Source organism: Lagopus leucura, unplaced genomic scaffold (genome assembly GCF_019238085.1).
Source record: "Lagopus leucura isolate 7727_CA_CO unplaced genomic scaffold, USGS_WTPT01 Super-Scaffold_774, whole genome shotgun sequence".
Taxonomy (NCBI): Eukaryota; Metazoa; Chordata; class Aves; order Galliformes; family Phasianidae; genus Lagopus; species Lagopus leucura.
The window spans coordinates 3,599,755-3,627,295 of record NW_024962258.1 but is presented as its reverse complement, the minus strand read 5'-3'; the positions used below and the strand labels follow the sequence as shown (position 1 = coordinate 3,627,295).

Below are 27,541 nucleotides of genomic sequence, written 5' to 3'. Positions count from 1 at the left end.
TTTTAGGTCTTTTCCAACCTTGGTGATTCTATGATTCTATGATTCTAAAATAAAATTAAAGACTTCTGCTCCTTGATCATAATTGGCACTAAAAGTATCAGAGCTGATTCATCAAAAGGTGTGACTCTCCATAGGTTGTTACTCAGAATTTCAGAGCCTCTTGGCAGGACAAGGTCTAATGCAATCTCAAACCCTTTGCTGAAATGATCTCGTATTTCAGATGATTCATAAGCATAAGCTGTAATGGGATTAGGCATGGCAACTATATATAGCTATCCAGTCTAAACAAATGCGTAAATTCAGGCCATAGATCACTACCCAGTAATTCCTCCATTAGACTAGTTGCTTTTGTTGGCAATAGATGATGATTTTGGAAGCTTTTAACTGGAAGAACTGCATCTTTAGTTCCAATAAAAGTTGCAAAATATTTTAAGACTGTTGATCATTGATTGAGAAGAATGTGTTTATGAAGTTCGTAAGATCTTTCAAAGTCAGTGTGGGGAAGGCATGAGGAACTACATAAGAAGCAATCAGTAAAGCCTGTTCTCATGCAATAGGTTAATTTTTTTTGTGTGTTTGTAAACTTACACTTTTCTAATTTCCTGCTAGTGTTTTCTTTTTATTCATCAACTGTCTTATCTCTTCTTTTGAATCTACTTTGACATTGGTTTTATTATCTGAATTTACAAGATCAGCAGTGTTGCCTAAATGGAAGTTGACAGTTGTTTAAGCATAGCAAAAGAGCTGTGTATTTCTTCTTTTTTTCCTCCTGATACCCAAGAGAAGATTAGAATAGCTTATCTTTTCTTTGGTTGGTTGATTTTTGCCTAGCTGATGTGATAGAATATCTTTATGTGACAGACCTTAGCAAGAATTGTGGTTTAATGAAGGTAAGATGCCCAGACGGTGGCTGCAGAACTGTGACTATGCTTGCTTATGGTTTCTGCTCTTGTTCCTCCCAGCCAGCCTTCCTAATGTATTCTGACCTGTGCAGCGCAGTAGCTGGTTAGATCCATGCAGTCTTCTGTTGTATTAACTTGCACCAGTTGAAAGCTGTACAGATTTTTTCCTGCAGCTGTATGGCTTTTATTTTTTTTTTTTTCAATTAACCTTAAATAGGTTTCTCTTTGGGATATGTTTCACTGGAGGATAGGATGGGTGGCGAGGGGAGGCATGAAGGGTTGGGAGATCAAGTTAGTTTTTTTGAAGGTCTAGAAATTATTTGCATTACAGTCAAAACTAGCAAGGGGGTAGAAGTGACATCTTCCCTTTATTGTAGATAGTCTAGTGATCATAGCAGTGCTTTCTGTCAGAAGAAAGCAGTAACACTTTGCTGCAGTAAGGCTTTGGCGATTGATAGAAACTCATAATGTCCAGCTGAGCTGCTTTGCTGCTTTTTCCTATATACATCTAGAACTAGTTATCTCTGGAGGAGAGCATACCAGGATGAATCCTCATCTGAGAGGCGTCCTCAACAAAGAAGTCACAGAGCCTGCATCTGCTAAAAGCCCTTGTTTTTTGTCTTTATTCTTTTTGCACTGTATGTGAAACTTTATTTTTCCCAGTTATTGTTTTACCAGCAGTGGTAAACAGAGAAAGCTGTGCCTTCCATGTGCACAAGGAAAACAGAGGTGACTGGTGGAAGTTAGTATGACTTCACTAAGAGTGAATTGTGTCTGATGAATATGGTGTTTAGTGAATTTGATGATTGCAGTGAGTAAGGGGTTACAGCATTAATGAATAAGGGAAGAGCAGTAATGTCAACCACTTGGACTTGTGAGAAGTGCAGGATGTTCTTGTTTGTAAATTGAAGATAGCTTTGTCAGATGGGCCACTAGCTGGTTAAAAAAATTTCTGGATAGCTACACTCAGTTGTAGTCAACAGCTCAGCGTCCATGTGGTTGACTGTATTGTTCCTTTGGGTTGGTATTGGAAGTATGCTATTGAACATCTTAGTAACATGGGCAGTATGATTGAGTGCAGTTCACAAATGATACCAAGATGTGGTGAGGCTGACATCCTGCTGAGGGGAGGAGTTGTCTTCCAGGGGGACCTTAATAGGCTTGAGAGGAGTGCCTGAGTGAACCCCAGCAAGTTCAAGAATGCTAAATGCAAGGTCCTTAGCCTGAATCAAGTGTCCTTGCCCATGGCAGGGGTTTGGAACTAGATGATTCGTAAGACTCCTTCAACACAAACCATTCTGTGAGTCTGTTTTATTGCAGGCTGCTTTCTGAGCACATTTTCTTCATCTGTTTTGTCTGTTGGTTTCTGATAACAAAATATCCCTACAAATAGTAGATACCTTTAAAACAAACAAGGAAACCACTCAGACAAGAGGAGCTATTTCACTTGTGTTGCTGCTCAGTGGCGTTGGCCTATGTAGGTGTTCTGACTAAGGAAGACAGTGTTGCAACATTTTGGCCACAGAGGCTGGCATCAAATCATAATTCTTTCAAGAATTTCATGATAGGTAGCTTGACATGAACTTCTCTTTTTTTATTATTTTCTACTTAACAAACAAACAAACTGGGAAAGTGTACTGTAAACTAAAAATTTACAGTGCTGTGCTGGCATTAACTGCAGGAAAGAGTATGAGTGCATCTACTTATTGCTTCTTAAGCAGTCTTTTTGCATGCTTTTAATTTCCAGTGATCTTTAGATGAATTCTGAATATCGTTTTTTTTTATTTAAAATGATCGTGTCTGTGTTATCTTAAAGCTGAGGGAAGAAAAGAGTGAAAAAGATGGGTGATGTAAGGATAGCTGAGAAAGTAATCTACATTAAAAGAAACATGTCGAATCAAATTATGTCCAAAAGCATCTTCATACATCTTAGGGTGGTGAGGCCCTGGCACAGCTGCCCAGAGAAGCTGTGGTGCCCTATCCATGGGGGTGCTCAAGGTTGGATGGGGCCCTGGGCAGCTGAGCTGGTGGGGGGCAGCCTTGCCCATCTCAGGGGTTGGAACTGGGTGGACTTTAAGGCTCATTCCAACCTATACCTTCCTGTGATTCTGTGAGCTTAAAATTAGTAATTTTCCATATAATTTACCTGTTGATTTCAGATTTCAAAATTAAAAACATTTCCTTTTTTTTTTTTTTTTTCTTTGCTGATAATTTTAGGGACTGTGATGAAGGAATCTGCAAAGACAAATCAAATATTTTGTATGCCTGGGCAAGAAATGCTCCACCTACCAGGCTACCCAAAGGTATCGAACGTTTATGTGAAGTCCTTGTGTGCAGGGGCAGAGGAGAGGATGTGGAGATGAGCAATGGGCATATCTAGGAAACTTGTGTGAAATCATGTTTAGTTAATGGAATGAGTATGAACCTAAATTTCATAAACTGGGAATATGTTGTGCTAGCTAATACACTTGTGGTTTCTTTTTTTGTTGTCCTTTTTGCTATATCATTATGGTCTTCAGATGGGAGAAAAAAAGTAACAGTTAGTGCTTTATTTCTAAATAACATTAATCTCATTTCCTACTGTGTCTTTTTGGAATGCATACATTGAATGTATTTTTTAGTGGCACAGTTAATGCTATCTCTCTGAAATTGAATTGAAATATTTCTGTGTTAGGAAAGTATAGACAAATTGAATCTAAATAATTATTTTTTTTTCTGTGTTAAGTATAGTGGATAATTTTACTTGGTTTTAGTTTCTTGGTATTTCATGAAGATGAGCAACGTGCTTATGTACTCTTTTGAATGTATGAGTCCATTTTGCTGATTTGCAATCAAAATCTTGTACGTTACAAATAAGACACGTAGAAGTTGTATCTGTCTATATAAGTATAACCTTGAAATTGAGATTCTTTTTCTCTTTTACTGCCTCTTTTTATTAACCATGAACAATACATACATACTGTCATCAAGGGGTTTATTTGAAATACAATTTTCATGCTTATTGCCATAAATGTTAGTTGATTTGGTTATCAGAATGTCAATTAAAAAAAATTGTTGCTTAGAGGATTCTGTGGAAGTCTGTTGTTTGCTCTGCTGTTAAACCTCAGTTTGTAATAATTTTTCTGCCTCTAAGCTGCCCATAAATACAAGGTATTGTTTTTTTATCATAACGATATCATGCTTCTCAACAGGGAAACTGCAGTCCCTTTTATAAATTGGCTCCTGCCATGAGCAGTTTTAATCTACTGGGATTCAGTGTCTGTAGAAGTTGAAATTGCTTCTGGTGCTGCTTTTCTAGAGCATTCGTTGTATAACCAGTTTAGAGAATTCCCTTTGTGATGGTGGTGATCTTTTGCAATTTCATTATTACAAATTATTTCAGATCCCTCTATTTTCTTCTCTGCCCGTTGTTGCTTCCATTAGCAAGTAAAATAGCTTCATGAGTTCCACAAGACATTTTCAGCATACAATGTTAATTGTTGTCTTAAAGTAGTTCACCACTGATCTTTTTTAATTACTGTTTCTTACTTTATTTTACAGTGTGTTTTCAGTTAGTCAGCATTACTCAGTTTGTGTTCTTCACAGGTAGTAGGAGAGACTGGGAGATGAGAGGAAAATTATTCCAAATTCTGCAGGGATGACGAAAATCTGATTATTTTTTTTTTAATTATTACTTTATCAATTATATTATGTGCGTAATATATACCTCAAATCTGTGATCGGAGTTTTGTGTTTAGAGAATTCTTGGCTTGAAATAGGTATCTGATCATTAATAACTAAATTTTGTTCTTACATTTTTAATCTGGGAAAGTGTGTCATGACAGTAGTTTTCCTGAGTTTTACGCTTCATTTATCTCAGTAAAATTATATACCCTTTCTCTCTAGGCAGTTTCAGTGATTTGTATTTGTTAGTTCTGTATTTGTGGTAGATATGTTCAGCCCTGGTGAACTAAATTACATTTTATTGTTTCTGAAAGCCTTGTTTTCCTACCCATAGGTGTTGGATTCAGGGTTGGAGGAGAAACAGGGAGCAAATTTTTTGTACTGCAGGTACACTATGGTGATATCAGTGCATTTAGAGGTATGTATTCTGGAACTTCATTCTGTAAGTTATATTAATTATAGCATTTCAGTTCATTAAGAATATCTACATTATCTGCACAAAAAAATTTCTCTGCTTGTACCACTCACAAAAATAGAGATCTGCAGTCATATTTGTAATAAAGTTAATGTATTAATTTTACTTCTTTAGAGACTTCCTTTCTATCTGGTAAACAGATTTATTTTCTTTGAAGGATACAGAGCAAATGACTTAAATTAATGAAGTAGATAAATAAATCTGTGTTTAGGGAGAAAATTATTTGCCCCTATGTAATTCCTACTTGTATTTTAGAAGGTTGGAACAAATACGCATGAACGCGCTTAACATCAATTGAACAGCTAGTGCAGAATATGACTTATTACTTGCCAATCAATTGCAGTGTCTGTGTTTGGATTGTGAAGTTGCAAATAGTGGAAATAGTGTTTCATATTTCAAAAAAGGTGAAAGTCATTTCAAGCATGGTAGTGCACTTATTGTCAGTCAGTGTTTGGATTGCATTAATGTACATAGAAATATTAATGTAATCACAGAGTGGTTTGGTCTAGGAGGGATTTTAAAGATCATCCTTTTTAAAGATCATCTATTCCTCACCCTGCTGTGAGCCCAAAGTCCAACCCAACATGGCATTGAATACCTTCAGGAGTGGGAGCTCCATGACTTCTCTGTGCAACCTGTTCCACTTCTTCATATCTAATATGAGTTTACCTTCTTTCTGTTAAAGCTGTTATTCCATACTCCTATTCCTCATACCATCTATGACGTGGGGAATCCCTGCCCATCTCTTCTGCAGTCCATCTTAAATAGTGTAAAGCCACAGTGAGATCTCCTGAAGCCTTCTCCAGTCTGAACAGGCCTAGCTCTTAAAACCTTTCTTCATAGACGTGCTCCAGTCCCCTGATCATTTGCGTGGCCTCCTCTGGATGTGCTCCAGCTGTTCCATATCATTCCTGTGCTGAAGGCCTCAGACCTGGATATGATGGGATCATAGAATCATAGAATGGCTCAGGTTGGAAAAGATCTTCTCAAATCCAACTGCAACATAACCACAGTACCCTAACTCTTAACAAGGCTCCACTGAATCATGTCCCTGAGCTCCACATCCAAACGGTTTTAACACATTCAGAGATGGTGACTCAATCACCTCCCTGGTAAGCCAGATAGGGCCACACGAGGACAGCAGTGGGTGACAGTCCCTTCCCTCTCCCTGATGTCACTCCTCTTTTGAAGCAGGTCAGGAGGCAGATGGGCTTCCAGGCTGTAAGTGCGTGCTGCTGGCACATGTCCAGCTTTTTTGTCTACCGGAGCACTCAAGTCCTTCTTGGCAAGGCTGCTCTCAGTCTCTTTTCACTGCTCCTGTAGCAAAGACTGCTCTTGAGCTTCACATTCCTCAGAAGCCCCTTCCTAAGGGCGAGAATGAGGTCCAATATCTCTCTTCATTCATTCCTCTATCACTTCAACAAGAAAGTCCAAGCTTTTCAGGGACCTCCTGGACTTCAAATGCCCTGCTGTGTTCTCCCTCCAGTAGATAGTGGGATAGTTAGGTCTCCCATAAGGATTAGGGCTTATGAAAATGAGGGTGCTCCTATCTGTCTGATCTGAGCTTCTTGAAATAAGATTATTTAAAATTTTTAAAATTCTATGCTCTAATATGCTCCTTAAGCTTGAACTAGGTTATTCTGACACCTTTGAGAAGCATAAATTCTTATTTTTGATATGTCAAATCTTCTTCTTAGGGTTTCTGTTGCATTAAGGAACAAAGAAACGTATGGATCTCTGTACTCTTGAAGCAATTCTGTCATACCTTACTGTGTAGAATTTAAACAAATATGTGGAAATTGTTATGGTGTAAGAGATAACAAGTGTTGGACAGTAAAGGGGAAGTAAACTGAATAATAACCAAAGATAAGGTAAATTTATGGCATTTTGAAAATGCGCATAGCAAGAAAATTAAAATTAAAAAAAAAATCTTTAATAGTGTCATTACCAATGAGTCTTAGTAGATTAGATTTCTTAGTACTGGTAGGAGAAAGTAGAAATTGTTTCAGAGAAACCATAAACCAGAAGCTCTGAACAGAAATTAAAGCTGTAGAAGACATAAAGAACTGGGAAGAATATTCATTGCACCTGCAGTTCCTGTGTTATGCCTATGGCCTCTGAATCTTTTGTGAATAATGTGCTACATGATCCAGAGATCTTACCTAGTTTTGAATGGAGAAGAAAGGATGTAGCTAACAGTTTCCTCATGCAATGCAGCCTCCCTTATGTATACCTCTTTGCTGCCAACTTTGAGCAATCTAGTGTCCTACTCAGTATTGTCCTACTGTCTTTATAACTTTTCTGAGGTTGAAGTTTCTTCTGTGACATGAAAACATAATGTGGCATAATGGCAATAATGCTAATGTGGGAAGACAAGTAGGATGAATGAGCTGAGTATGCTGGAACTACTTAAATGGAAGATGTGTGTAAATGTGCATGACAGAAGTTGAAAGAATTGATTTTCATGGACATGTACAGCCTGTGATTCCTTGCCTGCTAAAATCATGCATAATTAAAGTTACAAACCTCTGAAGAAAACTTGTTAGTTGAGAGCCTGGTCTTCATTATTGCTTGGGGACGGTGAGAGTTCTCAGTGTTAATTTTCTCTTTTAAGTACAATTGATGTGTATGAAAAAAAAAAAATGAGATTAGTAACTCCTATTGCACATTAGTTGAGGATGTGCTAAGAATTTTTTTGGGTTTGACTTGGTTGTCAAATTTCATAGTCAAAAAATCCCTTTTCTCAAAGAAAGAAATGAAAGAAATTGGCACCTGAAATAAAAACCAGCACCTCAACATGACATCCTTCCTTATTACTTGTGTGTCTTCTGTGCACTTCTGTGCAGAACTCCATATAATCAATGTCATACAAGCCCCTAGAAATATGGATGTTTAGGAAGTAGGAACTGATAATGATATAATTTAGAAGACAGTACCAGCTTTGTGTACTGTTTCAGTAGTTAAGGAATTTGACTGGATTTTCTCTCTTTTCAGTTTCAGAGTTTTCACTTTTTTTTTTCTGTGATGGCCTAAAAACTTAAGTTTAAAAAAAAAAAAAAATCAACTATTTTTTACTGTTATTGTGAGTGGAAAATATTTGATTCTGTCTGTGAAAATTACAGTAGTACAAAAATGTAATTTGAATCTAGCAATGTAAGTGTCCTAAACCTTGGTTTTTTTGTGTTCAAAGACACCCAGTAGAGAAATCTTTTTTTTTTTTTCCAGAGATTCTTACACACTTAAGGAATTACCTAAAGGAAGCTTTTTTTTCATGGAATGAGATGTCTATTGATAAGTTTAGCTTTCTAATATGTAAGAATATTACACTTTGTATATTAGTATGTACACATTTGAAGGAGCAGAAATGATAAAATATACTCAGTTAACTTATTATACTTTCAATGACTTAGGAATTCAGAAGTGCTGCTCAGAGTTAAATTTTGTGACATGTAGGTAATTGCAAGTATAAAATATTTGACTTGAAATAGTAATTATTTGGGAACTAGCAGAAAATTCTACTTCCTATCAGTTTTTTTTTTTGGGGGGGGGAAGGGAGGAATATCATATCATAGCTAAAGTTTATCAACTGTTATATACAACAATTTGTAAAAGAGATATTTCTTCATTTCTTGAACCAGTAATTAAACTAATTGTACTTTCCTTCTGTCCTTAGCTATGATCCATATATAAATATTAATATTTAGGGAGGCATTTTATACTCTGCTTATCAAAAGAAAACATTCTGTATAATGTCTGTAATTAAAAAACAAGGTGGCGACCAAAAACGGATTGAGTGAAGGTAATGGAGAGGAAGGGTGGCAGGACATGGTGTGTGTAAAAAGCTGTTTAGAAAAATAATAATTGCTCACTTTGACTTTTTCTATTTTTCTAAAAACTGTAAATGTATGAGCTATTTTGACTTCTTATTGACAGCAGATAGTTACAAGTGAAAAGTAGGTCAGAAATTTGTTGCTTTCATTACTGCCTATGTGTTTAGCATTCAGATTCAAATGTAAATAAGTCTAGCCATCCTAAGATCTGTGAAGGTACCAAACTTCAGATATGCGTTGTAGAGATAAGCAGTGCAGTTGTTAAAGTATTTATGATTTATTTCAAGTTTTACTAAAAAAAATACATAAAATCTCAATGTATATAATTTCTTTCATCCTGTATGTCTTGTACCAAAGTCTAACATGGTTTCTTACCTATCATATGATTACCTTTGTAGTTCCCAGCACATAAGAATATAGAAATATTCCCTAGTGTCAATAATAACTTAACTTGTTACAAAAGAAAGGTAATCACATTGTATCAATTTCTGTTTGTAACCTGTTGCATTGTTTGAGCCCAGTATTGACTGTATCTTAATACTTGTCATTTGATGTTGTCTGATCTCTCTTGGTCTATTTGGTCCTTTCCCCTTTACTTCTACAGCTTGGTTGTCTTCTCTATCTCCTTTTCTGCCACCTGGCAAATGGCATGCTGGGTGAATGTGTTTACTGAAGGACTTGACTGTTTTAAAAAGTAAAGTAAAACATTCCATCTTAGAATGTGTTTATCTTGAAGTTTAGATTTCTTTATCAGTGTATAGTATTTTTCTTTACAAACTTGCATGTTAGCACAAAAATGATATAGATAAGAATGTTATTTTATTGAAAGACTCTCTTAGAGTGTTGGAGATTTTATAAAATCAGCTGAAATATGAAAACAAAGTGACAATGACTGGCTTGGCTGTGTGTGTGATTGTAGGTGAGCTGCAGTTGTCAGGGCTTTATCAAACCCATGCTAGATCCCTTACACAGAACGTAGGTACATAAGTCTTTATATCTGAGGCAGTATTATGTGTAGCTTAAGAAAGACACTCGAATTCCATCTGCTTTGAATCAGTTCTCTTTCTGCACTGCTACTTGAATTTTCAGCTGCTTTCCATCTGTTTCATCACAGTTGTTCTCAAAAAAGTTCTCATTAGGTATTCTTTCCAAGCATTCAGTTAGACTACTGGTGTACTCCGGATGGGAGAGCTACCATTCCAGTGAAAGGTTGCCTTTTGTTGTTGTTGCTGTTAATTACTGATTCAGATTTTTAGATGTGGAAGTGTTTATTATCATTTAATAATGAAGGGCTGTGACTAATGTTTTTTAAAAAATTACTGATTCATTTTGTTCTGTATAGTTCTACTGTCATCACAATTCTTTCTTCTGTTCAAACACACTGGTTTTTCAGTTCTGAATCTTACCTACATATTGATAGGAGGAAAATATGTCTCAAGTTATTACTTGTCAGCAGATGCATAGCAACTCCGATCTCTTTCTTTTCTGGACTTACAGGGTGAAAGGGTATGTTTCCTGGCTTTAGAGTTATACCCCTTTTCTCACTGTCGCTATTTTTTTGTGTTGACATAACTTCACTTTCTTGCAGAACAAAGATTAAAGTCCCAGGACTCCTTTTTTTTTTTTCCCTATTTTTTGTCAGTATGCAATTTTTCTAAAGCAAAATAGTTTTTCTAGCTATTGCAAAAAATGGCATGGCTTCATCTCCCCAAAACTAGTTCTTAAAGATCTGCAATTTTTAGTGACAAGAAATGCAGTTAGCAAAGCTCTGAAGGATGAAAAGCTATGTGTTATAGGTTTTGCTTTAAATGCAATACAGTGATATTCAGGTTTGGTCAAATTTGAGTAATATTTCCACTGGAGTTATTTACCAAGAATAGAAGAGCTAAAGCCTATTTTGTCTGTTGTTATTTTTTTATACCACAGATTAGTGTCTTTTTTTTTTTTTTTTTTAACATACTTCTGTATGTATTTTTACATAAAGTTAGTTGGCAATGATTAAACTATTTAATTATTTGTACAGATAAACACAAGGACTGCTCTGGTGTAACTTTGCATCTGACTCATCAAAAGTAAGTCTAATTAAAAATACTGAACCTAGTGTAATTTTTTTTATCAGAAGACATTGAAATCGCTTAGATTTCTTTTGAAGTGTGTGAAGTAAAAATATGACAAACTGAATATATTAAGAATTCCGAAGCATCATCTGCTGGCAAAAGCTTTTATTCCTTCCATGAGATTTGGTGTTATGTTGCTGTCAGTGCAGAATAGTTAAAAGGCTCACATTGGATTCGGGATAAGAATAGCAATTATGGAGATAATCTTATGTGTTACTTTACTTATTTTGTATAAGATGCTTTAAAAACTGTAGTTACATGTGTAACATAGGAGGGAAGAGAACGTGTTGTGGAGCAGGTTCTGTAGCGTAGTTTCACAAGTAAACACTTAGAAATTAGCGATGTTAAACAGTATTGTGTATTGTGTCACTTCTAATTTGGTTTTACAAAGGGTTTGTTTAAAAGAACTTGGGTTTTGCATTGCAGGCAGCCTTTGATTGCTGGAATGTATCTAATGATGTCTGTGAACACTGTAATACCACCTGGAGAGAAAGGTAAGTTGTAGCTCTACAAAGGGACATGTAGTGTCAGTATCTGATTATTTTTTTTCTGCTGATCATGGAAGAAAATGTATCAGAGCCATACTGGTGCAAGAGTTAATTGCTGTAATGAAATGAATCATCACATTTCATTCGCAAAGGAAATCAATCAGTGTTGTAGATAAGTGTTTTACAAAACAGCAGTGATCTGTGCAACAGTGGAGCTCCTGGGGTTCTTAAAAGTATTTCTTTGATTTGTTGTCCTTTTAAACACTTCTTTACTGATAAAATCCTGCCTATTTTCTCCCCTTTCCCACAAATCCATAAAATTTGGATACTTCATCTGCATTTGTATTTATGCTACATAATTGAGATTTACATAAAAGGTCAATTTCAATAAATGAAATAAAGCTGCTCTTTTGAAACTTTCATTCCTATGTTTCTAGTTGGTTAAGAGGTTAAAACATAGAAAATACATTCTGAAAACAAATTTCTGAACATTTTCTACTCACAGTCATATTCAGTAGATTTTATCTGAAACTTAGATTGAATAATCTCAATAAATTAAAATTCTCTCGTACCCACTTCTTGAAATTACTTTTACCCTAAATGAAGTTTAGTAGTATAGCTTTTCTCTGTTTGGTAATTAATGTTCTTGTGTTTTTTACCGTATTTCAACAGTGGTTGATGCAGATATTGCTTGCCATTACAAAAGATTTCCAATGCACCTTTTTGCCTACAGAGTTCATACGCACAGACTAGGTAAGAATTTCAATGCAATATCAAGTATACCAATCATTTAATGGCATGATACGGAACCTGCAGCATCCTTTTTTAGAAGTAAACAATGTTCACATATGTATTTGTGTGTTCCAGGTAAAGTAGTGAGTGGATACAGAGTGAGAAATGGTCAGTGGACATTAATTGGTAGACAGAGTCCACAAGTACCACAGGTTGGTTATTGGATTTTTTTTTTTTACTTACTATACTTTCAATTCTAATTGTCTTTATTTAAAACTAAGAAGTTTAACTAATATCACATGCCTTAGATTTGCGTCATGTTTCCACTGGTGCACGTTATTGTGCCACTAGACATGAATACTGGCAAGCATTGCTGTGATTACTTACCATGCAAAAACATTAATGAAATTACTTTTCGGACACGTACTGTTTTTGTGTGTGTACTGACGTCAGTAATATAGGATGCTTTTACTAATTAGGGTGACTCATTCTCTCTTGCAGGCATTCTATCCAGTGGAACATCCTGTTGATGTTAGCTATGATGATATTCTTGCAGCTAGATGCGTGTTCAGTGGTGAAGGCAGAACTACAGAGACACATATAGGGTAAACTGCTTGACTTTGCCTTTCTAAACATTTTTTAATCCAGTATATTCATTATATGAAGAAATGTTTTAGTTTTATTCTTCTAAGATATTTCTATCAAACTTAAATTCTCACGGAGTAATCTGTTTTGCCATCTAGTTTGCAAGACTTTTATCTCCATTAATCAATATTTAGGGCTTCATTTTGTGAATAATCACTTTTCTGAAGTGCTCAGAACGCTCTTCAAGTGAAGCTGTTCTATCAAACTCCTTGCTCTGATATCTAGCTATTCTACTCTTAGATTAATATTAGAATATTAATTTTAAAGAATATATTTTGAATAAATTGAAGTTACTGGTCATTTAAAATATTCTAGCTTTGTCATTTCTCTTTCTATTTCAGAAAGAAAATTTCTGTAAGCTTTTAAGATAGTGATAAATACTGAACCATCATAAAATCTAACCTTAACCAGTCACCTTTTTTGTTAAAATGAAAATATACAAGATTTTATGAAAAGAAAACTAAACTATAAGTGACAATTGATAATAAGTAGGAAAATCTGAACTGTTTCCGTCAGTCACACCATTTCCTGAGAAGAACAGACAGTGCTATAAGACCAAGTTGACAAATGTGCAATAGGAATATATAAACAGAAGGGTGAACGGCTGTTTACAGGGGTGGATAGTGATAGGACAAGGGGGAATGGTATTAAACTGAGACAGGGAAGGTTTAGGTTAGATATTAGGAGGAATTTTTTCACTCAGAGGGTGGTGATGCACTGGAACAGGATGCCCAAGGAGGCTGTGGATGCCCCATCCCTGGAGGCATTCAAGGCCAGTCTGGACGTGGCTCTGAGCAGCCTGGTCTGGTGGTTGGTGAACCTGCACGTAGCAGGGGAGTTGAAAGTAGACAATCATCCTTTTCAATCCACGCCATTCTGTGATTCTGTGATTCAGTTCTTTAAACTAATTTACTGCACATGTAGAAAATGTATGAAAATACCCTGCTCAAATGTCTGCTTTCTGAACGTAGATATTTCAGTGCCTCAAAGGATAGCTTACTCAGGGCTGTGGGCTGAGAATGTGGGCTGTCTTACATGTCGCCGTGGCCACGTAGAGGAATTCAGTGACTCAACTTTGCTCCATACACAGTTCCATGTCAGACACCATTTTGTTAGATCGCCTCTGTGTTGCCCTCATCACGTGGCAACAGAATGTAATAGAACATTGGTGGGAGGGTTCAACCTCATACTGCCAGCATGTGCTTCTGAATTCAAGGGCCAATGCAATAAAATAGGAGGCATTACTTTCAGAGCAGCCCTTGTATATAGGATTTGGCAGACAAGGGTTCAGAAATGAAACCTGATTTTGCTAATGCAGTTGACTACATGTGTTTTCAGGGTAATTAGAAGATCACAGGCTTAAAATCTCTGGTGGAGAGAGGTGAGGCAAGAGTCATCTCTTCAACAGTTTTTATAAATTGACTTTTAGCTGGATTTTTCCTCAACCTCAAACTATTGCATAATAGAAGATTGAATTATCCTCAGTCAAGGAAATCACCAATTATACCTAATTTAAAAAAATCAGAAGTTCTGCTTTTTTTTTGAGGGGGAGGTGGGAGAGGCTGGGTAAAGAGCACTAAATACTCCATGCAAGCACTTCTGTTTTATAACAGAACTTGGTGATGTGTCAGAGTAAACTCTGAAGTTGATACAGTATCAAGAAGATTATTGCTACTAGTCTAAGGAACTTTGAAGGATTGGAGCCCAGTCAGTGTACAGATGGTGCCTTTGTAAAGGAAGGTGCCACTGGCCACAGTGACTGCTTGTTTATCCCATTGCAGTGCTCAGTGTATTGCATAGGACCATGGTAAACGGCGTATTGGTATCTTTTCCTTTCAAAAGTAAACATTTTTATTTTCAAAAGTATGAATCTCAGAAATTTATATTTTAAAAGAGAACAGATATTGTAGAACTGTGGAGAAGGTTCATATTTCTGTTGCAAAAGGTTCCAATTCAGTCTTAAAGATTTTTTTAAGTGCATTACCTTGGTGATTGATGCCAAGTCTTAGAATCATAGAATGGTTTGGGTTGGAGGGGACTTTTAAGATCATCTACTTCCACCCCCCTGCTGTAGGGAGGAAACCTCCCTCTAGACCAGGTTGCTCAAAGCCCAATACAGCCTGGCCTTGAATGCTTCCAGGGATGGGCCACTCACAACCTCACTGGGCAACCTGTTCCAATGTCTTGCTACCCTTACAGTAAAGAATTTCTTCCTAATATCTAGTATAGACATATCCTCATCCAGCTTAGTGCCATTTGCCCTTGTCCTGTCACTATCTGTCTTTATAAAAAGTCCATCTCAGCTTTCCTGTAGGCCCCCTTCAGGTATTGGAACGCCCCTATGAGGTCTCCTCAGAGCCTTCTTCAAGCTGAAGAGCCCCAGTTCTCTCAGCCTGTCCTCACAGGGGAGGTGCTCCAGCCCTCTGGTCATCCTCTGTTTCGTTTTACTTCACTGTGTATGGATCATCTACCACAATCTGTACACACTTGTAGGTACTTGTAGCTGTGGCATAAATGTGGTTTCCAGAATTATTTTTGTTTTGAATTAATTCATCAGCATTTCTACTGATTAAACTCATTCACAAAACTACAGCTTTCTCAGTTGTTCAGGTATCTAATGGTAGGATTCTGTGTTTTCCATGAGCTTACTAAAACTGTTCTTAATGGTATTTTTCTCTATTTTTTTTTTTTTTTTTTAAACCACAGTAAATATAAAAAAAATTAACCTGGCAGTGTTTAGATGCATCTGGTGACTGGTGTTGATGCGAGCTCCACATCCTCTTTCTTTGCTGGAGGCAATTATGGTGACAGATACTACAGTCCAGCAGTGAAGTGAATGCTTGCTAAAAGCTTAAGCAGAGCTTGCCAAGTCAGAATCCGATTTTTGTAGTCTCCAAGGGACTGTAAATTTTCAGAGCATGGAAAAATCCCATTTCCCCTTTTGAAAAAGTCTTCTCCCATGTTCCCTCTGTCCCCCCTCCAGCTGGTGTCATCATTGTTGCTATGGTGAATAAATGAGTGCTTGAAAAGTCAGCACTGACATCTTCCACAAATAGCTAATAGGCCACACCCATGTAATTTTATGAGAATAAAATGAGCGCTGATTTAAAAAATAAAATAAAATAACATAAAACCCTTTGTTTATTTGGTGAACCTTTGTTTTTAAGATATAGCTTATTCTACTGTCAGGATTGTATCTATAAATAAAAGATATGGCATAAATAAACAGAAACATATCACAGTTGCGAAGAGCCTCTGTGTAGTCTGCCTCATAAAGTAATGTTTTTCTGAAAAATTCTCTTACCAGCTGTTCCTTTTATTGATGGTAGGATTATGTAGCAGTACAGAAGAGCCTCTTCTGTTTCAAGTACATGCCTGACAAAGAACTGTATTTCACCTAGTGTGTAATCATTCCTCTTGAACGCATTTTATTCCTACAGAAGCTTGTGATCAAGTTGTTCTCAAGATAGCAATGCCATCTTAACCTTAGGAGTTATTTATGCTGTTTTAATACATAATGAAAGCAGGTTTTGCTTTGTTAGAAACACTGTGGAGGATGGCCAATGAATTGATGTACTTAAACATGGAAGGACTGTCTTAAGTGATAGCTACTGAAATTAAACACAGAAATCATTTGCAATTATTTTAGATTTGATATGCTCCAGAGTATCAGAATTATATTATGGCAACATTAATGGTACAGTTCTGCCTCTTCTCATCAGAATATGTATACAGTTGATGATATGTTGGGGAGTACGAAGACTGTACTGGAGAAAAAGAGAAGAGGAAAGAGCAGTTTAAATCATTGATGCAGTTTTCTGTAGAATCAAAGCATTATTCTTAGAAATTCCTGAAATATCTGAGGAGCTTGTGCAAGGTGTTATTCTCTGTTATAGAAAGAGAGAATGTATAATGAAAGAAACCTCAAGCAGTGAAGCTATGAGAAGTTTTAGTGAGTGAGGGACTTATAAGCTCTTAATTGCAACTTTTTAAATATTCTGTTAAATTGGACAGATTGAATAGCAGTTGTATTTACCTAATTTTTCTCTTCTCACTGCTGCATGCTTTCTTTGTTCTGTAGGGGAACAGCCAATGATGAAATGTGTAATTTTTACATTATGTATTACATGGAAGCCAAGCATGCTGTCTCGTATACAACGTGCACACAGAATGCAAACCCCGAGATGTTCAGAAACATACCACAGGAAGCAAATATTCCTATTCCAGTCAAGCCTGATATGCTAAAGATGGCACATGGGCATCAAGAAGGTAAGAAAAAAAACTTGAAATCCATTTTGTGTAAAACTTCATGTTTACTGATGTGTTTGTTTTACTTTAATGTGTAAATTGTCATAGAAAGCAAATGAAATTTTGAATGAAACACAAGTTGTTAATTCGAGAGCATCATGACCTTCTGCTCTTAATTTTGATCAAAATGTCTTCCACAGTCTTTTGTCTATTTCTTACTGCATTCACTTTCAATTTCCATCATGGTTTTATAGCTATGTGACCTACGTATGCACAAGAAAATTGAACTTGTTGCTATGGTACATAGATATCAGTGCTTTAAATAAACGTTTTCTTAATAGTTACTTTAGCTTCTATCTATTTCCTGCAAAGTTAAAGTTTTCTAGATCCCAGTGCATTGTTATTGGAAGAATCAAACATTTCTATTACCACAGTAGCAGTATTCAGAAGTAACTTTGTTGATATGGCTGTGTTGCATAGTTCTACACAGGGCAGCAAATATTGTAAAGCAGTATGTTTAACCAGATGCTTAGAAAACTGATAGTTATTTGTGGCAAAATACTGCCTGGATAGAGCTAGATTTGTTTCTCATGCTGGAGCTGATTATATTGGAGTCATTTGCTGCACCATTATTGGGCAGTCTTTTGCATTATATAGACACAAGAACACACGAAAGTTGGGATATATTTGATACCAGCTATTAGTTAAGTTTAGGACTAGCTGGAATTATCTGTGATATTTTTTTCGCTGACATCACTGAGGCTGCCATTGAAATTGGGCTTTGACCTTTGATCAAGTAGGTTTATGCTACCCTTTCACAAAGGTCCATAAAAAAAAAATTCTTGGCAATTGCATATGTTGTTCTTAAACTAACAGCTTCAAAAAAAAAAAAAAAAAAAAAAAAAAAAAAATTTAAATCTCTAGGTTTTACTGCAACTGTGGAACGTTTCTATCTGTGTAGATGGATAGGTGATACAGAATCTAAGTTTTTTCCTAACCTCTCCTACTATCCTGTTACAAATGTAAATAAATGTTTCTTTTTCATTACATTTCTTTTACTGCTCTATTGATTGGTACACGTATTATTGTTAGAGGGTTAAAAAAAAAAAAAGGCTGATTTCAGAAGGGCTTTTTTCTCTAGCAGATGATGTTCATTTCCATTCACACGCAGAAGTTAACAGCTTATTCTAAATCCCCTTTTTTAGAAACCAAGGATACTGATAAAAGTTCTTTGCAGCTGTCAAAAGGAGAAGAGGAAGAGATTTTGGATCAGAGTATGTATTTGTTTATTTCATCTTCAAATAAGGAGCTCATTAATGTTAAATACTGCTAAATAAAATTCTGCTTATTAAAGATAAATGACATTTTAAATCTTTTTTCCTTTAGCTGATGCAATTGATTACGTTGTATTCAGTTAATACTACCAAAAGTTATGTACAGTCTCCTAGGTAAATTATTAGAATGGAGACAAAGAAATTGTGGCAGCCTAAAAGCAGGAAAATGTATTGACTGTTCTTTTTATGTGATAATTCATGTAATCTACTACTTTCTCTTCTTTTCCTTAATTTGTTTTACCATGCATATGTTCTATACATAGTATTTTATAACTCTTCACTATCAGTAGTACTTGCAGTGGGTAGAATGCTGTTAGCGTGTAATACTAAGTTATTTCTCACAACTTACACGTATCTGCATATGTGCATAACAACTCATGCTTGGATGTGTACAGTACTTGTAGGAAAAAAGAAATCATGACTGTTGTAACATCTAGAAATATTCTGACATGCTTAGATTTCAGAGATATTTTAATATGTCTGTACGTCACAGTGCTTCTGGTTTGGATCACGCGTTACTACTGGGTAGATATTGGTTTAGTATCTTAGAGTTTTATTCACAAGGAGAAAATATCTTGTCAACTGGAGCTCCATTTTGTTTTAGTTGAATGTTACTGAGGATATAGAACTTTGTGGTTGAAGTAGTAAAAAAAAAAGTAAGGTTAGTAGGGTGATGGTTATGAAACTGGATTGCCAAAGAAGTATGAATTCATAAAATAAGTGTAAAAGGCAATATTTTTAAAAGCTATACTCCTGTGGTATTAGTTATACTATAAATTTTCTTTCACTTGTAATGAAAGATTAGGTGACTCACATTTTCCAGAGGTGTTAGGCTTTCTTTATACACTTTTGTTTTGAAAAGTTAGCTCAAATAATTTAGTCAGTTACACAAAAGCTAGCGTAGAGAGCATAAGAGGCTTTGAATGATAATGAAAGTACCACAAGCTGCTAGAGACAACATCTACAATTCTGTATTTGAAACTTCCTGAGTTAATTTTAAGTTGCATTTCTTAGAAATAGATATAATTCTAAAAATATTTTATTTTTAAGCCTGTTTCAGAGCAGAATGAACTGCGTACGAACATACATACTTAAAGTTTTATAGTGACAAGCTACTTCAAGTGCTTGAGCATTAGGTTGAAAATCTTGTTACCAGTGTGTTTTACTGAATTCATTAATGTTTGAAACAAAATGTTTGAAACAAGATCCTGTATCTAAAATACTTTTTGTCTTTGAAATGTATTTCAGAGGCACATTTCTGCAATCCAGTTTTGTTTCCTTAGACCACTGGTTGGTATACATTCTCATCTAACTTGTTTCTATGGAAACAGACTTCTTCATGTTGTCCATTTGAAGTTAGTTGGTTTCCTGATGTAAAATATCAAAATGTTGGAGCAATGAGAGAATCGTTTCATCTTCTCAGCTGTTAGGTTAAGATAAATTCTCCCATCATTTACAGGAGTCTGGCTGAAGTTTTATGTTGATGTATCTCAAACTTCAGTCCTGTTATATCTGTGTAGGAAAAGGAAAAAAGAGATTAGGTTTGGTTTTATTCTCTCCATAGAAAGAAAACTGCATGGCTCTTCCAGAAATATTTTTTGGCACTGTAATCGCATGAACATGTGATAAAGTATGAATGGAAAATTGGGACCTAAAAGTGGTCTTGTCAGCCTTCTTTAGTAACTTTAGTGAGTTACTCAGCATCTGAAGAAGATCTTAATCATGTGATGGGTCTAAAGTCCAATGGGAGTGGTAGATCCTTTAATGCAACAGCAAGTAAATGATGTGTTAAAGGTCATAATATAAACTTTTTATTTATGGTCTAGCATGGAATGCTCATCTTTATGAAATGATCATCTTTCAGGCAATAAAGGATCCAAACTCAGGCTTTGATTAGTTCTACTGCTTAGTAAACTCATCCTTTAATTAATTTTGCTGAAGTAACTTCATTTCACCTTCCTTAGCTTCAGGTAACTGAAGTGAACTTTGTTACTTTACTAAAAGTAGAGTAGTCATGTTGCCCTGGAAATATTATCAAATCTGGATCTGAGGGGCTAGAGGCAAACTTTGGTGTGCCTACTATTGATCTGAGCGTTTACATAAAAAGAGAAAAACAGAAAAAAAAACCTGCTGTTTGTAAATATTAGCATGGTAATAATGTTTCCGTAACGTAATTACCTAGATATAGGTTTAGTATATGTATTTTGCATGCAGTCAGTTCATTATATTAGTACTTGAGGAGTTACAATTACTTTTATTATGAATTTTTGATTTCATCATCTTTGCTTATGAGAAGTGCATTAATAAATGATGTTTATATACTAGAATTGGCAGTATTCATCTCAAACTGAACCATCATTCAGCTCAAAGAATAAGCTAAATCCCCCTGATGTTAAAATTGAACTAAACTTAATCTAAGTAAAGCTGACCTCATTATATTGTCTCTGAAGCAGTAGTGCAATAGCTTGATGAGGATAAACTGTTTATGGAAACTTTATAGTTATAGTTATAGTTGGAAGTTCAATTCATTTAGACATTTATTCATATTTGAGTGTTTACAGTTCCTGTAAACCTTCCAGCCCCCAGAAAAAAAGCTCACCATGTTATTTTTTCTTCATCAATGCAAGTTAATATAAATTAGATTCAATGGATACGGTACTGAAAAAACTATTATCTCTTCATAGCATTTTCCATAGCTGTCCCTTTCCTTGTGGGGAAAAAAAAAGTTCTAAATGTGTTTCATTCTAATTGCCCAAGACTATTCCTGCTGTAGCTTGTGGCATACCAGAGACTATGTTTAGATATAAAAGCATAATGCAGCCTAGATTTGTTTTAACACCAAAGCTGTAATACTGCTGCCTGAAAGGTATGTAGGCACAACAGCAGGAATTGTTTCTTAATAACAAGAAGGAACATGCAGGTGATGGTGAATCAAATGTACGTTATTTTAACTATTGGCCCATGGCTTATGGTATGATAGCTCATTTTGTGTGCACTAGGTTTTGAAGCATAGAAGTCAAATATTTTTTCTGGTAAGGCCAATGTAATTACAGTTAAGCAGTTTGGGGAGAAAAAAAGAATATTTCTAGACTGGCTTGTACTGAAAATTTGCTTGCAATATATGAAACAAAAATTGGAGTTGACTTTTTGTTTCAGATGTGTGCATACACATGTACATATTGTTTTCACATGCACTGCAGAGATAAGAGACAGGATTTTCATTTCTTTTCTGGTATTACTATTTACACTGATGACTGAGAGAAATACATCTTTGCTCATGTCTGGCTTAAGGAATTTATAAATTGGAACTGAAAAATAGCTTGTATAATTTTCTGTTGTGTTAAAATCTGAAGTGGAAGACATGGTTGTAATTCTTTTGCTTTCAGTATTGATAATTTTACTGGCAGTATTTGTTTTTTTTTTTTTTCCTTCATTTCTCATAATTCTGTGACTAACATGAACACAAGTTATTCCAGGATCTCAAATGGTGAAGTTCAATGGAAGGGAATTCAGAATCTCTTTTTGAGCATCCCGTATAAGCTACTGCGGTCTTGGTGGTAAGGTTGTACAGAACTCTCCACAGTATTTCGTTGTTTTGGAAATCAGGAAGTATCTAGTGAGTAAAACAGAAAATGATGTATAGAGTAGAATACATCTTCATAGTATAAGGTAGTGTCATGTTATCTTGTAAAATGGGCTTTTATTCCTACTCTAGTCTTTGAAAATCATAGAATCATAGAATGGCTTGAGTTGGAAGGGACTTGAAAGATCATCTGGTTAGAACCTCCTGCTGTGGAAGAGTTGCCACCCATTAAATCAGGCTCTAGATCAGATAGCCCAACCTGGCCTTGAGCACCTCCAAAGATGGGGCATCCACAGCTTCTCTGTGCCTTTGCCAGCGCCTCACCACACTCTGAGTGAAAAATTTCCCTCTAACATCTAATCTAAACCTCCCCTTTTTTTTAGATTAAATCCGTTTCCCTTGTCCTATCACTACCTGCCCATTTGAAAAGTCAGCGTCCCTCATGTTTATAAGCTCCCTGTTATTTCTGGAAGGCCTCGGTGAGATCCCTCCAGAGACTTCTCCAGGCTGAACTAGCTCATCTCCCTCAACTTTTCTTCCTAAGAAAGGTGTGTTCCAGATCTTTGATCATTTTCATGGCCTCTTCTGGACTCACTCCAACAGCTCTACAACTGGCTTGTGCTCAGGACCCCAGGCCTCTGTGCAGTGCTGAAGGTGTAGCCTCACAAGGACAGAACAGAGGGAGACAAGTTTCAAGAGAGAAAGTTTCCTTTATGGATGTGTGAAGGACTAGAATAGACATTTTTAGATTAAGGCAAGATATATATGTTTGAGAAATTATTTATATGTTTTCAGTTTTGGGGTGCTTTTTTGGTGCTAAGAGAGAAATTTCTGAAATGGAGTATAGAAGGAAAAGTATCTGAATTAAAATTGGCAGAAAACGCTTCTGAGGGGTACTAGGAATAATGCCTACGGTTAGAGAATTAGAATTAGGAAGATTCAAAATCTGGAATTTGTTTCAGGGCTACAAGATCCTGCCATAGTTTTTAAATAAAAGATTAGTCTTCTGTTAGGTTAAGATAAGAGTATTCATAATCTTTACAAAAGCATCTTCAGCATAGCAGAGAAGAAGCAACAGATGTAAGCAAAAAGTTGCAATTGGTATGGGCTACACGCCTAAGCAGGAGACAAATATGACAAGCGTGGAAAGAAGTCACTTCAAACTGTCTTAACTGTTTTATGTTTGGTTTATCTTCTTTGCTTAGATATTTCCTGTAATGCTGAAATAATACTTAGTATGGGATGACTGCAAAAACTGGTAGTAAGATCATTAATGTGTCTGAGCAAATGGAAAGTAGGCGCTGTATCAGTTTATGAGGAGTTCAGAGACATGGTTGTTATTTTCACATTTTCAGATAATTTGCATGTCTTTTTTAAACTGAAGCATCAGAATTTTAGATTTCAAAAAAAAAATGTGGTGGGGGGGAATTAAAGAAAGGAGAACAACTCTTTACGAAACATAATCACATACATGCAGTTCAGTGACAAGAGAAGTATTTACAAATCTGTGCTATGTAGAATAGAAATTTTAGATGAAATTGGCATTCTGTGCTCTTGAATTACCAACTTGTTTAATATCTCACTAAGCACTGCAAAATTGAGTGTAAAAGCTTTTTTATTTATTTCTGTTCATTTGGAAGTAGGTGATAAATATATTTGATTGTAGCAAAATGGTTGCTGCTTGTCAGTAACTTAGTACTACTCAGGAAGGGAGAGGTTAAGGCAATTGAGAAACTAACAAATGTGGCAGTCACTTTTCCTGAAAAATGTGTTAGTGGTCATTATTGTTCACAGTCGTGGAGGAATGTAATATTTTGTATCCTGAGAATAAAGTTCATCTGTCCCTGAGAAGGGCAAAAGAAGGAAGGGTAAATTTAGGGTAATACATGTCAGCAACAGCTGTTTATGACCAAGTGAAAGGCATACTTACGTATCTTTTTTTATTAATATTTCATCAATAATAATAATCATCATCATCATCATCCTCATCCTCATCGTCATCCTGGCAAGAACGTGCAGAAATTCTCCTTGCAGCACTGTTATACTCCATGAGGAAGCATTTTGTTTTGCTTTGAGAATAAACTACTTCCAATTTGGAGTTTAAGTATCGAATTCTAACTTGATGAAGAAACCTCCATCTGTAACAAAATGTAATTCTTAAGAGAGGATTACTTTGTCACCTTAAGTAACTACAAGGTTAGTTGTTGTATTTCTTCAGAGAAAGGGAGAGATGCTTTAAGTTTAACCCTGTGTTTGCTAGTTACAAAATCTAGTGAGCTCTTGGGTTCACAAAAGCTTCGTACATTAACAGATTTTGACAGTTGAATTTAAAGAAAAGAAAGGAAGTAAAATTGAAGAGGCTACATTTACATCGTGATAGTAGTAAAAGCTCTTCTTAGGGATGCATAGACTTAGAATAAGACAGGAAATAACATTACTTACAACAAAAGCTAATGATGTCTTTTTTTTTTTTTTTTTTTTTTTTTTTTAACCTTTACTTCTACAAGGCTTTCTCTCTTGTAACCTGTTTGTTTATGGCTTGAAAGCAGATAAAGTTTCTGTTCCTCAAATGTGTCAGTTTGGGTGTTCTGTCTCCTAGGGCATAGTGATGGCAACCAACAGTCTTTAGACTAACTTAGCAATTTTCTCTTCCTAATAGCTATACCTCTGCTCCCAGCTCCTTCAGATCCCTTTGGAAAGAAACAACCTTACTTAATAGTAGTTAGTTTTCAGGAAACATTCTAGTCCTTTCATCAGAATAGCAGGTCAAATCAGTATGAAAAATAATGGGTTATGGACCATTTTGAAAATTATTTTGTTCCAGTATCTCAAACTATGTCCAGTGTCACCTTAAGCAGGCATTTGATTTTACTCACTTCTGTAGTGTCTTTCCAACCTTTCTTCCCCTCTTTTCTACCAGCAATGTTATGTCCTGTTTGCCTGTTTTAGTCATCTTACTGACTTCATGTTGGAACAAAAATAAAGGCACGTTGAAACAGATACAGAAAATGAAAACTGATTTTATTAAATACTGATACATACTTATTTGACAGGCATTTAGTTACAAGGCCATAGTCACAAAGGTGACGCTGACAGCCACGTTCTGATTTCTTTCTCAGTAAGATAGCTGTTCACCTCAAAGGCACTTCCTCTGATATTGAGAGTACGTACTTTTATCGTAGTACTTAATTATTCCCTGGGATTTAAGGTGAAGTGGTGTCACTACTGCAATACATATTATTTGGACCCTAATTTCACCACTTCAGCTCACTATTTTTGCCAAAACAACAAACTGGACAGTCCTGATAAGACAGAAATGTGCAGTTTCAGAATACAAAAGATTTTATTCAGAGTTAATTAGAAAAACTAAAGCTATCTACGAAGGCTTATCGCTTACTATAATTGTACGACTGAAACAGTGAAGTTCAGAAAGAGTATCATTACTGGCTCTGTATCTAATCAGACATGCTCAAAATAAATGTATTGCAAAACAAGTATTCTGGTTTAAAACAACCTGAGCTGAAGCAACACCCTGACCAGCCTTGCGGTAGTGGTCCCTTTTTAGAGAACTGTTTACTAGACTTTTGCTCTCAATTACTTCAATTCTGGTTATTTCTAGGCAAGATTTCGTTGTGTCACAAGGCTTGGTGTTGAAAAGCCTCTTCTGTTTTATTCCTAACAGAAGTTGGAAGTAGCCAGGGTCAAAGTAGGGGGCCTGTCTCAGTAAGGCTACACAGATGTTCTGAGAGAAATGCATGTTTTGGAGATGAGATTTTCAGGCACCCCTGGAATGTTCCTGTCTTTTTTCTAAAATTTGGTAAAGTAAGTTTTCACCTATATGTCTTAACAGCCATGCATTCCAATAGCTTGATCTTGCAGCACCGTGGCTAGATCATCCAGATCAGAAACTGGTACTTCCAATACTATGATGGTGCAGCTTAAGAGCCACGGACAGAAATGATGGTAATGGTGTTGAACCGTCCAGGACTAAAACCATCAGGATTCTTTCCAGATTGTGGTGGTCAACATGATAAACTTAACATACTAAACTGTTTTGTTATCTTCAACAAATTCAGCCCTCTATAGAGGTCAGGTTCTGTTGCTAGCATCAAACTGACATAGAACTTAAGGTTAAACTTAATTGCACTATACTTCTGTATTTTTTATTATTATTATTATTATGGAGATGTTGGTTTTAACAGCTTCTCTTCCTTTAGAACAGATAGAACTAGTTATTTCTAGCCAGTTATCTCGTACTGTATTACCTAGAAGTAAGTGTCCTGGTAGCTTAAACATAAAAGTGCATGGAAGTATCCTCTCTGAAACTAATCTAGTCAGTCAGCTTTCCTGAAACTGTACTGAGTATTGTGAGGAAAAAAATTATTCATGCTAGACTTTGGTTATCTCAACAAGAACAAGCTGTGCCTTCATCCATATTGTCTTCTAGCCATACACAGACACTCTAAAGGTCACATAGTCTCATCTCAAACAAAACCAAACAAATAATATGATGTATCTTGCTTGCGTTTCTTTCCCACTGAGTGTCTTCAGACAGGCAACATCCTTCAGCTGTTCTGGCTAGTACAAAACAGCTGTGAAATAACGTTAGTTCTTCTGACATTTACTGGATGTTTCTTGCTGAGATCCAACTGTTAATCAGAAAGTCTACGCGTTGCAAGTTATCTACAGTGAATTCTGAATAACTTCTTAAAATGATGCTTCTGCCATATTAGTTGGAGTCTGTATGTGGTTTGTAAAGCTGAGGAAGTCTGGTTCCAGATAATTTAGGGCCTCCAGGCAAATATATGAAATTCAGAGAGGAGTTGGCTACACTTAATAACCAGGAGTCCTCAATGCTTCCCATTCATATTTGCACACATCCTTTCTCCTTCATAAATACTGTGAGTAGCGAAAAGATGTCAACAAAGACAGCAAGACTTCAGGCTTGCTGTTTATGCTGAGCATATGGAGCTGTTGAGCAGATCTGTAGCATTCGCTTATGTCCACTGGAACCCTAGGTGTAGGGATTTCTTACTTATTTTGTCAAAGAAACTCACTTAGGCTAAAGATTGTGGTTTTTGAGCAGCGTCACTTCACACTGCTTTCACTCCGTGAGGCACACACTTTTTTTTATACATTCAGACAGTTCCTAAATACTTTCAAGTGCAGTGATTACCATACCCCTCTATAGCACGGGTAGGACTCAGTCTGGAAAATATCTGTAGCCACTGCCAGTGACCTTCTGAAACCCCCACACTCGTTACTCTATTGCTGGAATGTTGTTAATGTCTCTTACAGTTGGTGTGGGAGAAAACTAAATCAACTTATTTGGAGTTGCATCCCTTCCCCTCCTATGAAGACACTAGAATTATCCTTGAAAACACCTTGTTCTTACAATGATACTCAGGGCTTTTATTGTTTTTGTGTCAGATTTTGTTGTTCTCTTAGTTCTTATCTTCCACTGAGCAGCTTTTTGTTTTCTTCTGTGGTAAGATAAGCTAATTTCAGGTTGTTAAGCTAATGA

At 36.0% G+C, this 27,541-nt stretch overlaps 1 protein-coding gene across 3 annotated transcripts in view; it reads left to right on the top strand.

Annotated features, from left to right (window-relative positions):
- The window catches only part of PAM (peptidylglycine alpha-amidating monooxygenase), a 69,511-nt gene that overhangs the window by 16,020 nt on the left and 25,950 nt on the right, over nucleotides 1-27,541 (top strand). For all 3 annotated transcript variants that reach the window (XM_042864904.1, XM_042864903.1, XM_042864902.1), the window contains exons 6-14: nucleotides 3,120-3,205; nucleotides 4,900-4,983; nucleotides 10,894-10,942; nucleotides 11,414-11,481; nucleotides 12,148-12,228; nucleotides 12,343-12,419; nucleotides 12,709-12,812; nucleotides 16,934-17,121; nucleotides 18,306-18,374. In XM_042864904.1, coding sequence (XP_042720838.1) covers nucleotides 3,120-3,205; nucleotides 4,900-4,983; nucleotides 10,894-10,942; nucleotides 11,414-11,481; nucleotides 12,148-12,228; nucleotides 12,343-12,419; nucleotides 12,709-12,812; nucleotides 16,934-17,121; nucleotides 18,306-18,374 — 806 coding nt within the window. The remainder of the gene's footprint in view (nucleotides 1-3,119; nucleotides 3,206-4,899; nucleotides 4,984-10,893; nucleotides 10,943-11,413; nucleotides 11,482-12,147; nucleotides 12,229-12,342; nucleotides 12,420-12,708; nucleotides 12,813-16,933; nucleotides 17,122-18,305; nucleotides 18,375-27,541) is intronic.